The sequence below is a fragment of the Colossoma macropomum genome, unplaced genomic scaffold (assembly GCF_904425465.1).
Source record: "Colossoma macropomum unplaced genomic scaffold, Colossoma_macropomum, whole genome shotgun sequence".
Taxonomy (NCBI): domain Eukaryota; kingdom Metazoa; phylum Chordata; class Actinopteri; order Characiformes; family Serrasalmidae; genus Colossoma; species Colossoma macropomum.
The window spans coordinates 16,627,298-16,643,903 of NW_023494798.1; the positions used below are offsets into that span (position 1 = coordinate 16,627,298).

The 16,606-nt window shown below is 39.9% G+C and overlaps 1 protein-coding gene across 4 annotated transcripts; it reads left to right on the plus strand.

Annotated features, from left to right (window-relative positions):
• Nucleotides 1–280: 280 nt before the first annotated feature.
• On the plus strand, nucleotides 281–11,329 carry mlc1 (modulator of VRAC current 1). Of its 4 annotated transcripts, none has more exons than XM_036585602.1 (12): nucleotides 281–617; nucleotides 1,328–1,619; nucleotides 3,508–3,597; nucleotides 3,759–3,812; nucleotides 4,121–4,222; nucleotides 4,605–4,706; nucleotides 6,335–6,403; nucleotides 7,099–7,215; nucleotides 8,658–8,714; nucleotides 8,914–9,036; nucleotides 9,427–9,588; nucleotides 10,584–11,329. In XM_036585602.1, exons 2-12 carry the CDS (start codon nucleotides 1,380–1,382, stop codon nucleotides 10,656–10,658), a joined length of 1,191 nt encoding a protein of 396 aa, XP_036441495.1. In that variant the 5' UTR covers nucleotides 281–617; nucleotides 1,328–1,379; the 3' UTR covers nucleotides 10,659–11,329. The 4 variants fall into 4 exon arrangements, with proteins under 4 accessions (XP_036441495.1, XP_036441494.1, XP_036441493.1 ...); XM_036585601.1 differs by having other exon boundaries at nucleotides 288–617; nucleotides 1,361–1,619; nucleotides 10,578–11,329; XM_036585600.1 differs by having other exon boundaries at nucleotides 296–617; nucleotides 10,578–11,329.
• The last annotated feature ends 5,277 nt before the right edge of the window (nucleotides 11,330–16,606 follow it).

Below are 16,606 nucleotides of genomic sequence, written 5' to 3' on the forward strand. Positions count from 1 at the left end.
AAATGTTGTTACAAAATCTCAAAGTGCTTTACACAGGAAGATAAACCATTATGGCTCAAATGAAATAACAGCACAACTAGAAACTACTGAAATAAAAAAAGACTGGACACTGGACATAAAACAAACATGTTTTCAAGCTGGATGCAAGTTCACACTGTTCTGTTATGTGTTCTCACATGTACTCGCATGCATTTGAGTGTGGGTGAAAGTTTGCTGTATTTTTGAGGGGGAGGGAGTTGGGGGGATTGTTTTATGCATCTGCGAATTGTGCTGGACAGTTTGAAGCTTTGGGCCCCTGCTTTGAGCCCCAGCCCCTCTCTTCCCTCTCCTCCCTCTCTCCTCTCCTCTCTTCATTGACATTCACAGCCTGTCTCTTCTCTGGCACTCAAATTGCCTGGCACAGCAACGCGCACCCAACTTTTTTGTTCTTCTCTTTCAACTGCTCCAAAACTTTCAGGGGGGATAGTGAGCGAGGAAGGGAGATAGAGAGAGAGAGAAAGAGAGAGAGAGAGATTTTCTCTCTGACAAACTAACGAGTCTGAATGCCATGAGTGCATCTGAAGGCAAACTGGTGGGCTGATATAAACTGTCTGGAGGAGCAACACGAAGCTGAAGAGGTGAGTGTGGGAGAGGAAGAAAGACGGGAATAAATACATCAGACAGGTGTATGGTATGAGGGAAGTGGGGCAGACAATAAAATAACAAAAACACGTATGAGAACAGCAAGGGAGGAGGGAGGGCTCGTTGTTTTTCTGCGTTTTTAATGAGTCCGTGCCCTCATGTGTTCCTTTCCAGCCTGTCTTGACATATTTCTGTCATTTTTCTTCGAAAAACATGTAAATTAGTGTAAACATTTGTGATCTGACAGTGATCACAGTTTTTTCATAACGTTGTTATGTTGAATTTTATGTTAGATTTGTTCATGGGGCACGCCTGCTTCAGATACTATCAAAATGCAAAAAAGGAACTGCTATTTAAATTACAGAAGGAATCTCCCTGTAGGTAACAACATACTGGTACACTTTACAATATTATAATGCTTGCATTATGATTATGTCATTGAAAAAGCCTTTACATTAGCTGTAGATATTTACTGCTATTATTTAGACACAGATTGAAGAAAGCTCTGTATTGTTAATAATATACTGATTTGTTGTGCAATATGACAGGGCTTGCATTATGAGAAATGCCCTAATCCTTTTGATATTTTATTGATCTGCATGTACGTAATACCTAAACTTGAAAAATCAGGCATGCGTGGTGCTTAATGAGCGTCGACTGAGTATTCATTATTTGAATTTGAATAATTTACTCAATTTTCCCACAGCTGTGATTTCGAACATCTAACTCGGTCCTACAGAGAGACACATTAGTGGATCATGATGCAGAGGGAGGAAGTTGTGTCGGCGCGGGATGAGTTCAGCTACACCCACATCCCCACCCTGGACCGAATAAGCGGGGGTGGGACACTGAGCCGGAGGATGGAGCGAGAGAGGGAGCGAGCAGAGAGGGACAGTTACACAGTGGACGTGAGAGCCAGTGACCTGGAGCTGGACCGGGCTGAGCCACTGCACCCCTGCTTCAGCTACAGAGCCTGGCTTTACAGCGTCCTCATAGGGGTGAGAGCGTGTGGCCTTGGGAGGACGTCTAATCACTCTAGATTTTCTGTTTAGCCCTACAGTCCTAAAAATAAAGGTGATACAGGGGTTCTACAGGGACATGCATGCACTGCAACTACTCAGCAGATTTTAACAAGTTAAAGGGGACTTTGCCAAACCACACATCCAAGCCAAACAGAACTTTTACAATTTGTGCAGTTTGTCTACATTTTAAAGGTTCTTCACATATCTTGTTTAAAATAATTCTTTAAAAAAACATCAATTAAAAGATTTTTTAGGCAACCCAAAATGGTTCTTGTGCCTCTTGGCACCTTTACTTGTAAGAGGACAGTGATCTCCAACACTGGTACTGGAGAGCTACCTTTCTAGTTCCACCAGCTAATCAACCTCTTCCCAAGTCCCTGATTGGCTGGATCATATGTATTAGAGTTAAGAAAGGGGCGGGGCAGCTTATTGCATACAGGTAGGGGCTGAATTTTACAGGAAGGTAGCTCTCCAGGACCAGGACCCTTTAAACCACGGATATCCAACTCAGGTCCTGGAAGGTCAAATCCCTACAAAGATTATAGTGCTTTCCTTCATCTAACACTATGAAGTAGAATGCTAAATTCTACAGAGCTGTGGCCCTCCAGGAATGGAGTCTGACACCCCTGTCTTAAACAGTTTGGTGAAATGTCAGATTTATACCACTTTGCTCTTACCCCAAATATAGTCAATCAGCCAAAATATGTTTGATGTAGATGTTTGTTTCTTAAGTTTTGCACTGGAGCTGCAAGGCTAATATAATAAACCAATAATGGAAGCTCATAGCCCACCAATAAGCATTGTGCAAACTGCACATCTAAATTATTACACACTTGTCTCAAATTAAACTGAGTTGCCCAGTTTTATAGATAATAGTATGTCATGTAGTGTCAGAAACCACATAAGCAAGACTGTTTGAGATTATGCGATAACTTTTAAGGCAAATGTGTGATGATTTAGGCATGCAGTTTGTACAAAGCTAATCATTGGCCATAAGCTTTCATTACTTTTTAGTTACATTAGCTTCATAGCTCCATTGTAAAACCTACGAAACAAACTTTAGACACCAAACATGTTTTGACAGATTGATTCTGCAGTATGAGAAAAACTGACCTATCTGTAGTTGACCCAAATTTTTTTTCCATAGCAACTGTTGTTAGGTTGGACAAGCTTTACAGTACAATGGCAAAAATCCTAGTCAGCCTAATGGAAAATTGTAGTGCACAATTCAGTTTTTGTGTAAACATGTAAATTTAAACTGCATAACTAATTTAAAAAATATGTATATTATGTTAGTGCCAAAGATTACACTGCTAAGGTATATTTTTTTATCGTGTAACTGGGCTAATGTTAACATCGTGGCAAATTCTATCTCATTGTTTTCAATCTGCCAAGTTAGATTAGAACAACAAGAGCCATAACATTTTCTCTCAACCGTGAGGTATTTCTGATCTGATTGAAACATAGCACCATGGAGGCACTCTGAGCTAGCTGTTCATTTTCATTCGATGATATGTGGAGGTGGAGGGAAAGGGAATTGAAATATGATATTATTTGTTGATATTGTTTTCCCCACATCGCTGGTACGTGGTGAAGCAGACAAAAATAAGACGTTTTAGAGGCAGACAAAAATCATTACATTTTGACTGAAGATTACAGAAAGATAAGAATTTTGTCTTTTAAATGTTATATATTATGATGAATTGTGCTTAGTACAACCACGAGCAGTAGTCATTAAGATAAATAAGTGTTTTATTAATATATAAGTCTCACTTTAAGTCCAATAACTGAGTAATAAGCTCAGGATTCAAGGGATTAATACTTTCTCTCAATATGTGTTTGTGTATGTGGGTATAATTCTCAGTGTAGTCTCCTGATCACAGCCGGCTTCTCTCTCTACTTGGGAAATGTGTTTCCTGCTGCGATGGACTACCTGCGCTGTGCTGCTGGTTCGGTGAGTGTGTATGTAATAAGCAGCAGAACCAAACCAAATCCCCCTTGCTTTCTGTAAACAACTCTGCAGTCAGAACTGCTCAGCTCTCCACCTCCTGCTCTTCTCACTAATCCCCGCTTGCACTGTGCTTCAAATTGGTTGTTTGTTTCTTTGTTTTGCAGAGCATCCCAGCTGCAGTGGTGAGCTTTGCCATTGCCACAAACTGGCGTGTTGCAGTAAGTATATGAGCCTCACTCTGAGTGATGTGATGTTAACTTAGCACACACTCTTGAAAAAGATGGTTCCTCAAGGGTTCATTGGTAAAGGGAAGAACCATGAGTTCTATATAGAAGCACTTCATGCCTAAATGGTTGTCTGTATGGTGAAATGGTTGATGGAGAATGTGTTGTTATATTGTTATGATGTCAAGCTTGTAAAATAGAACCGTTACTAAAGAACCTTTGAAGAACCATGTGTTTTAAGAGTGTATAATCTTCCTCTAGGTGTTTTGTTTTACATATGTGAGTGACTATAATTCTTGTAGGTGTCAGATTTTCAGCTGGTGTATGTTTCTACATTCGCGGTGACCACAACATGCCTGGTGTGGTTTGGGTGCAAGCTGGTTCTCAGCCCCTCGGCCATCAATGTGAGCATGTCACCATGTCACATTCACCAAGATGAAAACTTTCATTGAAAAACTGAAGTATTGTGATATATTGTTTCTATTTTGTGTACCCTAATTATACAAATCTTCAGTAGATGCACTTTATGTCCAAAAGTTTGTAGACACCTGCTCACCCAGCATTTCTTCTGAAATCAAGGGTATTAATAGGGAGTTTGCACCCCCTTTGCTATAGTAACCACCTGATTATACAAGCTGTGTGCACTCACAACTGAATACAAGTGTCAGAAATTAGTGCACCTTAAAGTAGCTGAATCCACTAATTAGATGGGGTGTCTGGATACTTTTGGCATATAGTGTATATCCAAGACCCCGAGACAGTAACAGTTTCTGTCTTCCTGGCCAGATCAACTTTAACTTAATCCTGCTCATTCTGCTGGAGGTCCTCATGGCCAGCACTGTCATCCTATCAGCTCGCTCTGTGGAAGATTGCTGCAGCCACAGCAAGGTTTGTGTGTGTGAATGTTCAGCTGTGTTTGCGCATATGTTTTAGTGCTTTTCATGATAAAATGTCCTAACTTTGTTGAAAAACTGCAGAAAAATAGCCCAATAGAGTCTTCTCGAAAAACAGAGCCAACCTACAATATTAGGAGCAACAAAGTAGTCATGTCTTGATTTTCTTTTTTTTTACAAAACCCACAAGTTTCATCTTTTTTTACAAAACCATTTTTACTGTTACAGATGTTAAGGTTATAAGTCATAATTTAAAACACAATAAATTAATATATGTCAAATAATAATTTGTTAAATATTTTCATGTATCATTGCTATGTCCATGAAATTACTAAAAATGGCAGAAGAGAGTCCCTAAACCCTAACGCTCATTAAGAATGCAAAGACTTATGAATATGCATGATTGTGCAAATTGTGAATGCCCCCTTGCACCCTCCAGGTTTTCTGGAGTCCACTTAATTTAAAACCAAGACAGTTCCAGCGCTGGTGAAAAAAAGGATACAGCAGATATTGGACCATGCTAAACATAGTTTGCCCAATTTTAGAGTAGCTAAAGAATCAACATAGAAAATGATATTCTGATGAATATCATCAGCATTTCAGATAACAGACATGAGATTGTAACAACACAGACGTGCCATGCATCCATCCCCTGAGCCCCGATGATGGCTACAAGAGCTGGCAGAAAGGTGGGGCCCAATCCCTGAGCGAAGATGAAACCCCACGAGAAAGTGGTGGACAGCGCTGTTCCATAGCAAGTCCGCTAGACTACACCCTACATTCGATCCAGGTGGCCATCATAAGGGCCCATAGGACTGCACAGTAGACAAGTTTGTTTAAGAAATTTTCTAAAAAATCGGAATCTCTTACAATTTTTGTAATATTATGGTATAATCCCCATCACTACTCTACCTTGTTTGTTTGTATGAGATGAGACAAAGCAGAAACAAAGCTCCCACCATAACTTTAATACCAGAAAGATTCTGGCTGTCTGTCACTCCAGCACCAGTCACTCGATTTCACTCGCTCAGATCTGAATCTTTATTCTATAAACTTGTTGCTGTGTTGGAAGCTGAAATGTACCTGTGTGGTTGTTTTACCCTTCTCACCAGGCTAATGTTAGCCTCAGGTGCTAACAAAGATTGTGAATCAAAAGTAGCATAGGCTAAGAGTTTTACACACAAAAACAAAAACCTGCTCAGATTTGATCCTTTTTACTCTAAACTTGTATCAGTGATGCTTCAGTGAGCCAAGATGAACCTGCGTGGTTGTGCGAAACTAATGCTAGCTTCTAGTGCTAACGAGGATATTGAAGCAAAAGTAGCTTAAGCTATCAGCTACACACACAAAAACAAGTTGAGCCTTTATTCTCAAAAGCTGGAATGAACCTGTGCTGTGGGCTGTGAAGCTATAGCATGCTAAGGTACTGCAGCAGAATGTGACCTGATACTAGAACAGTTCTACACATCACATTTGAGAGTTTAGTAGATAGATGTGGAATATAAATTTTGTGCCATTGTAATTTTAAATACCAACATCATTGACCATTTAGCTAACAGATTACTGAACATTGTTTTCTTTCTCTTGCTGCATTTTTCTCTAACGATACTCCTCTTTCCTCAGCCAGTGTATGATGGCCCTGTGGCTGTGACCTCTGCTTCATTCCCTACACGTCTTCTCAAGGCCTATGCTGTGAGTCACCTACCAATGAGAGAGAGAGAGAGAGAGAGAGAGAGAAAGGGAGAGAGAGACTGGCCCAGTGTAGACAGTCTGATGCTATGTGATCTGAACTGTAATCTAAAGTGCTCATCAGAGTCTGCAGCTTCTGCTCAGTGCGATAACATACGCAGGATCAACAGCTGAAACCAGGGTAGCAGCTGAAACACTAAAAATGATACACACTGAGAAGCATGGTAAATGAGGTGTAAATGGCTACAAGGCAAGCACTTAACAGTGCCGCTACTCCACTTTCACATGGACTGCAAGGTCATTAGAAAGCTGCAGTGATCAGTACTGCTTTTCAGATTTAAAGGGAAATTACCTGGTTTTTTTTTAGAATTTTTGTATAATTCAGTTGTTGTCATTAGGAGTGGCATCAGGCAGCATTTTCACAACTATTTCAAGTAATAGCTTTTTGTGACATAGATTTTAGAGGCATCAAACTCTTCAGACAACTAGTTTCTATCACCACCACTGTGAATAATTCTTATTTAGAAAGTTTTCACAACAGAACATTTCACAACAAACCACTCTGAACAACTCTATTCACATCTTAACCATTTATTAACACAGTACGTTTGAAAAGATCTATTCTAACTGTGCCATATGCAGTCTCTGTTTTTCACTGCCTGCACTTTGGTATTGATCTTGCATGTTCTGATCTGCAGGTGATCGAGGTGATCGTTGGTATTTCGGCAGTATTTGGAGGTATTATTGCTCTTAACATGGATGCTCTGCTGCCAGGACCTTACCTCTCCGTCACGTTCTTCTGGATTCTAGTAGCTGTGAGTCCAAAATGTATAAAAAAAAAATCAATGTTAATTCTGCTGTGTTCTTTTGCACAGAACAGAAAGTACCAACACAAGGATCAGACTGCTTATCTGTTCTGTACAGGCTTATGAAGGCATCTCGGGCTGTCACAATTAATTTTGATTACTTGAAGTTTTTTATTATTAAAAAATGTTTAAAATATACTTTTTCTCAAAGAATCTGCAATAATTAGTTGCCAGTTTGTATGATCACAATGCATTTTTAAAATTCTGCTGCTGTTTATCATAAGAAACAGAGTCTGATAGACACAAACCAAAAGTATTTCAAAATCTTTAAAAAGTTATGCATGCTTTAATATTGTTAAGTCTATTTTATTGTTTACTCAGTTTATTGTCAAAATAATTGGTAGATTACTTGAATACTAATATAATTGATAGCAGCAAATGGCTGTTAGTCAGAATGTTTGAATATTTGAATAGGCATGAGTACAAGAGTTTCTTTTCTGTTCCGCTGATTGTTGTGATATGTGTGTCAGGTCTGTGTCAGGACCAAGGTCTATCCCCTTCAACCCCAGGCTTCCAACATAATACTATGAATAAAAAAGAAATCTTTTAATACTGGCTAAACACTTACACGAATAACAGTTCTAAGTCTTAGTTCTCAAAAGATGTCAAAAAGGAAAGAGTCTTCAGATGCTGAGTTTGTGGAAAGATGGAAAAAGGCTTCTTCTTTATTTCAGCATCAAGTGGCACAGGGTCTCCGTTTATATACCATTTATCTGGGGTAATTTGTTATCCCCCCGCCTTTCTTCTCAAATTTTGATAGTAGCTTATTCTCTAATAGATGCATCTCTTCGTCCATCAATTTGGCCATTGGATGTTGTGCTTACTCCTAAAAACTGGTTTCAACTGTTTTTTACCAGTCTGCTTTACCTTTCAAGGTCAACTTGTACCTCTCTTCACAGGGTCAGTAAGTACACACGGGCCTGTCTGTGAACCAAGGGGCTTTCCAGTGTCTAGACTCTCCTATGCAGACAGACTAAGGCCTACCCTTTGTGAGAAAATTAATAATCTCTGTTAGCCAATACTATCTGTTTGGTTACTGATTATAATATCTAATCTAATTTGATTACTGGTTAAACGAATATTTATTCAAAATCTCAGTCATCTGTGTGATAAACTTTTCCAAAGTCATATAGCACAGCGATAGTAAGATGCTGAGTAGTGTCACGGTCTCTGGTTACTCTGGTGATGGTAGCCTGTAGCCAAGATTCCTTTTTTTCTGTTTTTTTTCTGTGGGGATGGAAGTTGGGGTATTATTCAAATACTTTTCAAATAATGCCTTAAAAATACAAATATTAAATCTGACTGCAATGCCCCAACCCTAAGAGCATCACAGCTATAATGGCATCTCATGGTCTGTTTCTGTCTTAAATATTCCTGTCTTTCCCTTCTAGTGTTTCCCCAGTGCCATAGCCAGCCATGTGGTGTCGGAATACCCAAGCAAGTGCCTGGTGAGTCATCTCAACTGCCAGAGTTAAACCAGGGCAGACAAATGCCCCAGTGGGAACACACCATTCTCATTACTTTAGTTTACTTGTCTGTCTGCTCAACAGGGAGATGCTATAGGGAATTACTCTTTTGCTTCTGTTGTATCTATCAGTGTCTCACTCTCTCTCTCTGTCTCTTTGTGTGTGTCTCTCTTTGCTGCAGGTGGAGATGTTAATTGCCATCAGCAGTGTGACCTCGCCCCTGCTGTTCTCTGCTTCTGGCTTCTTGTCCAGTAGTGTGCTTAGTTTTATTGAGATCTTCCTGCATGAGGTGCCCACTGAAAAGGTAAGTCAGTTTCAAAGTAGATCTCCAAACATCAGTATTTAATGTGTATTTATGTGGAAAAACAGCACCAGACATCACATTCATTACACGTTAATTATTAATCAGCACCAGAGAACGTGTTCACTGACAAATAAATCTTCAGAAGAACTTTTGAAAAGTACTCTGAAAAGGAGTTACATATACTCAGTAGCGCCAGCAAAGGGTGGACACAGGTAATACAGAACAAGGAACTCTTTTAACCAGAATTATGTTAAGTGGAAAAACACCCATGTGCTGATGTCTTTACACTAAATTAACAGTTTGGTCAGACATCAATTAAAAAAATGTGATGTGGTGACAGTGGTTATGTCTGTACCTGTAACAGAGCATGTGGGGTGTGTGTGTGTGCAGCAGTCATATGATATCCTGTTGCTGATCTTGATGGCGCTGCTGCTAGCACAGGCTGGCCTGACTCTCGCCACTGTAGTGCACTGTGCCTCCTACAAGAGCCAGCTGCGCATGGGAGCAAGAGAGTGGGATGACAGTCTGCAACAGGGGTCAAGGCAGTGCGAAGTAAGAACCCACACCCACACACACACTTGTTTTTTGTTAGGCAATCTAGTGCAAATTTCTCTCTTTTATCTGTTTCATTTTCTCAGTACACCTGTGAAACACCTGTAGAATTTTTTCACATCTGACGCAAGGTGGAATGTGATTTTCCCCTGGCTTTTAAAGATGAAAGCTTTAAATGCTTTAAATTATCTGATGGTGACAGTTTTAGTGCTCTACCAGGCCTTGCATGCTTGTTAGGAGTCTCATTTTTGGTATCTTTTAATTTTTTGAACTCCAGCTGGTTCAGTTTTGTTGGAAGGACACAGCTGCAACTCGTTTGTTTTTAAGATTGGAAATATGGACGAGTTAAAGTGACAGTAGGATGCGCAAAAGTAAAAAATGGACAAATTAAATATACACAGATGAGATATTATACTGAGTGTCAGACGCTTTTGTATAATTATGTGTAAAATATGTTTCCTGCTTTATTTCTCACACTGAAAATGTTGTACTTAATGGCTGTTTTGACCGGGAATTTTTTTTATTCCCCTGAAAACGTACAAAAACACACATGAACACGTGTTCAAATAACATGCACAGCTGTAGCCCCAGGACATAAGCATGCATGCACAGAATGATATAGTCACAACCATACACTTGAGTCATTGATTGCTCAAATGACTCACACGTTGCGTGACAGGGAGATTCATCAGAGGACAGAAAGTGTCTCAGGCAAGCGTGACTGAGGGTGGCCGTGACTGTAGATAGGATAATAATGTATAGTGTGACATAAACAGGGCACTGCCTACAGTCCAGGCCTCACTACCATAAGGACAAACACGACATGACTCAGTCGAGCTTTAAGGGCAGAATCCTCTCCTGCAGAAACTGTACATATGAAGCAGCACACACTCACTGATGGGAGCATTTTTGATTGACACAATAAATACTACACACTGACGTACACACATGACAGCTCCCCTTTCCTCTCCTTTCTTTCTCTTTCCTAGCAACAGGGCTCCAATGGCACATTGCGAGAGTTTGACAAAGAGAAGGCCTGGAAGGCGGTTGTGGTCCAAATGGCCAAATAAGCACATGCACAGTGACAGAGAGGCAGAAAGAAGAGAGAGAAACAGATGTGTGTGGAGGAGGACATGAGAGGTGGGCGTAAAGGAGGGAAGAATGAACAAACAAATGTTGCAGATAATGAAAGTGGACGATTAGAAAGGACCCGAAAGAGTGAAAAGGTCATTGAAGGCCACCGGAGGTCTATGATGTTGTCACTGTGTTGTAGTCAGGAGAGCTACTGACATTTATCCAGGAGATTCAATCATGAAACCTACATCTGTATTGAATGTCACCTGACACTTGTGATAAACACATACTGTGTGTCTGATCTTAACAATTTAATAGAATGAATGTGTTTCTCAGAAAATGAATCAGCACAATGAATCTGTCTGTGGTGACGATTCATGTAAAGAGATAATGTTCATATGTACAATAAGGCTGTAAAAGAAATGTGAGTGAACTTACTGCTGGCATAATATCTTTATGCTGCACACGCTGCATACAGAATGTATCAACAAGGTAGATTAATACATGAAATCTTGAGTAGTGCTTCTATTGCCATATCACTGTCTTTCATGCAGGTAAGTGTCATTTACAAAAGCACAAAAGTATTTTCTACTACATACACGTATTACACTGAGTATAGATATGTGAAAGCTGTGTCTTGTCTGAAGTTTTTTTTAGATAAATAAAAACATTGTATTACAGTCATGTGTGTACAAATCTACTTACTGGGTTTCAGTGATTCTGACATTTAGGAACATTTTTCATTAACAGTAGTAGCTAATTTAATGACTTGCTGTAGCTTTATGTGTGATGTGCTGGGGATGAGAGGGCAGTGTGCACTAAGGACAAAGGGACAACATACACACTTAAAAACATGGTCCTTTGAGGGTTGTTTAGTAAAGAAAATGGTTCTATATAGAACCATGAATACTCAAAAAACCTTTTGCATGGTTAAAGTGTTCTTTGCATCATGAAAGCGTTCTTAAGACTGTTGGTGAATATGCTGTAGATGGTTCTATATAGAACCTTTTTGAAAAGAGTTCTTTAATTGTGTCAAGCTTGACATCGTGATAGTGGAAGTGCCCTTTTTGGTGCAATATAGAACCCTTTACAAAAATGTTCTATATAGAACCAGATACAACACATTCTCCATCAATCTGAAGAACCCTTTCACAATGCATTCATGGTTCTATATAGCACCATGTTCTTTAAAGAACCCTTAAAAAAACATCTTTTTTAAAGTATACAGTAATTGGACAGTGCTACAACTTTTTTATGGTATATCTCTATACTCAACCACTCTGAAATGATCTAGTCCACTTTAATTCTGTAGTATTTGTATCTGCACTACCCTCTTTATACATCATTTTCCCCAACTGGTGGGATCATAAGTGTTTGGAAAGTTGGCTGTGCAGTTGCATTTTGCATCATGTGATAACATATTCATCCACAAGAAAGCTCAAAAGGCCTAGAGTTGATTCTAAATTGAGGCATTTGCATCTTGTCTCTCAACATGAGGACCAAACAAGTGCTCATGTCACTATAGCAGGCCACCATAAGGCTGACAAAACTGAATAAATTAATCAGTGACAAAACCAAAACAAGAAGTCTGTCAGGATCACCTGTTTTGTACATTGCTAAGAAGCAAGAATGCAAGGGTATGCTATGCGATGGCAAACAACCTGGCAGACCATGAGATGTTAGTAGATGGCTGAAGAATACGTTCAGTCATCAAGAACTGTTGCACAGATCAAATGCTTGTAAGCACTCAGGATGGCCATGAAACACAAGTTATTAATTTTTCAGGTATTTCTGAGGATATCAGATATGACACTCCACTTGCATAAGAAAGGGGAGTGTAGAAGGAAGATAAGTGGGGACAAAATTAGAAAGATATTAAATGATTAAAAGATGGAAATCCTAAAGACCATGCAAGACCTGGTAGACCACCAAACTCTCACCATCAGATAAACAGTACTTACAGCTTTCATTTTTGAGAGAAAATCAAGCTCCACTCTTGCTTCAGACCTGAAAAACTCCACAGGTGTTTCTGTCCATCCTTCCATTGTGAGAAGACAACACAACACTATGAGTCTTAAAGGATGTGTAGCTGTCAAGAAACTGTTACTGAGAAAAGAAAATAGACAAAAAAGTAGAAAATTTGCAACTCAATCGAAGAAGTTGCTGGTGTTCTCAGAACAATGGACTGACCACCTGAAGATGAGTCCAGACTTGAGCTTCAGAAAATACAAGAGAACAGAACTACAACAGAAAATGCAACCAAGTTCTAAGACTGAACTTTGAAGGTGTGGGGAAAAAATGCAAATTTCTTTGAAAAACTCAAAGCAAGTCTCCCAAAAAGAATGGAAACTATATTAAAGGCAAAGAGAGGCAACATTAAATACTGAGAAATATATATATATATATATATATATATATATATATATATATATATATATATATAGTTGTTGTGTCTTCTGTGTAATTTTCTATGAAATATGTTTTCTGCTTCTTTTCTCCTGATGCTGAAAAATTAATAACTTGCACTTAATAGAAATCAAATCAATAAAGAGTTGTCTGGCTTTTGCACAGTACTGCAGATGTATCAAGGACTACCATAAGAAGAAGCATACATTAGCATGACCTCAGAGGGTTTCATACCACAAGTACGCTTCAAGATCAGAAAGAACAGATTGCAGCTGTTTAAAAAAGACAGAGTCTTATGAACAGATGAGATGAAGATTAAAGGATATCAATGATGAAAGGAGGAAAACGTGGAGGAACAGCTTATTTTTACTGATGATGGAGCAACAGAAGGAGGAATTCTCAGGTGTATGGAACCATTTTAAGAGCTCATATAATATAGTATTATAGAATATAGAAGTATGACATTAACTTTAACCTCATGCACACTGGTTTAACTTCAATATGCTGGAGTTCAGCACCACAGCAATAAAAGCTACATCCCTGCTCAATTACTTACTCACTGTTTCATGTTACACACTTAAAAAAGACAATTCTTCAAGCGTTCTTTAGTAAAGAAAATGGTTTTACATAGAACCATGAACACTCAAAGAACCTTTTGCATGGAGAAAGGGTTCTTTGCATCATGAAAGGGTTCTTTTGACTGATGGAGAATGTGTTGTACATGATTCTATATAGAATCTTTTCAAAAAATAGTTTTATATAGCACCAAAAAGGGTTCTGCTATTATGTATGATGTCAAGCTTGTAACAATAGAAGAACCCTTTTCAAAAAAGGTTCTGTATAGAACCATCTACAGCACATTTTTTATCAATCTGAAGAACCCTTTCCTGATGCAAAGACCCTTTAATCATGAAAGGGTTCTTGGAGTGTTCATAATTATATATAGAACCATTGTCTTTACTAAAGAACCCCTGAAGAACCATCTTTTTAAGAGTGTAGAACCACATCATGCTTGAAAGGTTCTTTGCATGGAGAAATGGTTCTTCATTGGTGTTGTACATGGTTCTATACTGAACCTTTTTAAAAATGGTTCTATTTAGCACCAAAAAAGGGGTTGTATTGTTATGACCTTGACACCGTAAGAAGAATCCTTTTTGTTATACAAAACATTCACTTTGATACATAAAATACATTCATTCTAAGCATTATATGGTTCTGTATAGAACTCGTAGTTCTAAACAAAAACACGGCTTTTACTAAAGAACCCTTGAAGAACCACCTTGCAGTGCGCAGGCTTTCCTGAAACTGCCTGTTTCACACTGCTGTGACTAAAACTCGGTAGTGCTTTATTCTAGTACGCAGAGGCGGGTTTAGCTTCCAAATTTATTTTAATATAATATATTTATCATATTACAATTCATCAAAAAAATCCTTTGAACGCCACTAGACTACCCGGCGCATCCAGCTGCAGTAGAGGCTCGCCTCGGCTATATTTGGAAGCAGTCGTGCTAAGCTTCGCCCCAACCGGTGCAAACTGGCTTTGGAAGGCGGGGTGGGGGGTGACATTATCGTGATGAAGTCGTTTGACGGTGCGACACTCCCTCTTAAAGTTAGCAGATCCAGTAACGAAAGGTAATCTACTCCTGCTCACCTGGAAACGGGGCTGCACCGTAAAAACCGCCTGTGGTTGTGAGAGACCCCAGGAAGGTTCTAGACTAACTGTAGTCAGTGGGATGCTGCAGAAGTGCCTTAATTGTGTGTGGAGTTCAACGTGTATGTTAGGACAGACGAGTAACGACAAAATGCCGAGCGAAGTCGCGTCTTCGTGACGTTATTTCTCAACTTCGTGCAGTAGGATTGGTGTTCGCCTCGCGCTGTTTGGTGAACTCCTGCTGTCTCCTGTTAGTGTGAGGAAGCGAACCAGCGAATTACTGTGCGGTACAAGCGGTTCTCCTTGAGGACTCTGAGGATAAAGGACAGAAGGGGAAGGCAGACCAGGAGAGAGAGAGACAGAGGAAGAGATGAAAGATTGGAGGGAGGGGTATTGGGGGGTGGTGGAAGGGGGAGGCGGTCCAAACCGGTGTGCCCGGATACACGCTATAACGGCTCGCCCGCACTGCAGATTAACCCCTGAGTCGCCGGGGGATGCTCACGAATCGGTGAGTACAACATTTCTCATATCCTCTCTGCTAGCTTCATCAGCGATGCTGAGCTCTGTGCTTTTCCTAGATAGCAACAATTTCGTCGTCGTTTCGTCATGTGCCCTTCCGAGACCGCTGTCAGGTGAACGGAGACCGCTGGTACAGGTATGTGCCGTATCATAGCTGCCAAATCCCCGAGTGTTGTCTGTCCACTTCAGCACCACAGAGTGGACAGCTCCTCTTACTTAATCAGGCGGCGCGCGCCAGGTGTTTAACGGTCGCGCGCGCTTCCATCGTTCTGTTTTATGCACAGTCAGCTGCGTGCTTTAACACTATCATGTGAACATGCCGTTCAGTCCTCTGTCATTTTGTCAGCCGGCCGGTAGTACATCTCTCAGCCGGTTGGCTTTTTAAAGCTAGGCAGTTTGTATCTGGTTGGGAGATCACAGTGTAAGTTTTCAAGTTGTAGGCCTGTTAACACACATGTGGGCTTCACATTAAACAACTCGTGGGTAAAATCCATGGGCTTTTGTTATAAAGAGCAGGTAAATGGTGAGGTCTTAGCAAATGAACAAGCACAGCTTCCCGAGAGAGAGAGAGAGAGAGAGAGAGAGAGAGAGAGAGAGAGAGAGAGAGTTTCAGTGATTTGTCTTTGTCATTACAAAACTACACAGCAACCCCCCCAGAACACCTACTGCACTGAATTAACTCTTATAGTGTTAAATGAACATACAATGGTGCATTCACTCATTCATTCATTCTCTGTTTTGCTGTGTGGCTATTTGACAGAGAACGTTTATGTGTGTGACCAGTCTCCTGTTACATTATGAGTTCTTTTTAAATGGAAAATGCAACTCTGAAGTTCTCAATATTTACAGCCATGGAAAAAGGGCTTTTGCGTGGAAGCATATTGACCATAGGCCATTAGATGTGGTCAGTACGAGGTTCACTCCAATGTGCTGAAAATAGAAATGCCATCAAATTTGATTCCACATTAACATGACAGCTGATGCTTTTCCCCAAAGCAGTTTACCTCAGCAGGCAGAGCAAGACTAAATAGCCTATTACTGTAACAAGATGCTGTGAGCTGGGGGCCAGAGACCCCAGTTTGATGGGGAAAAAAAAGCCACCCTTAAGAAAACAAATCATTTTCTACTAAACAAAAGAAAAGTTTTGCAATGATTACATATGTGACCAAATTTGACCTTGAACAGAGAGTGTACACATATCTACCTCTAGCAAAACACACTCCTCATTATGGAACAAATAGACCACCCAGAGTGTATGCTGCCAATTCAGATTCAAGTGGCAAAAGCAATTTAAGAGGGTTACCTAAAACACTTAAACATTTCCAGCATTAAAATTAACTAGGGTAAAGGTCACTGCGTTCATGTTTA

Excerpts from the sequence above, each read along its gene's own strand:
- mlc1 (XM_036585601.1), top strand. The coding sequence starts at position 1,380 with ATGATGCAGAGGGAGGAAGTTGTGTCGGCGCGGGATGAGTTCAGCTAC. Across the intron at positions 4,223-4,604 it reads TCAGCCCCTCGGCCATCAAT|ATCAACTTTAACTTAATCCT; the intron begins GTGAGCATGTCA and ends CTTCCTGGCCAG. Across the intron at positions 8,715-8,913 it reads AATACCCAAGCAAGTGCCTG|GTGGAGATGTTAATTGCCAT; the intron begins GTGAGTCATCTC and ends TCTTTGCTGCAG.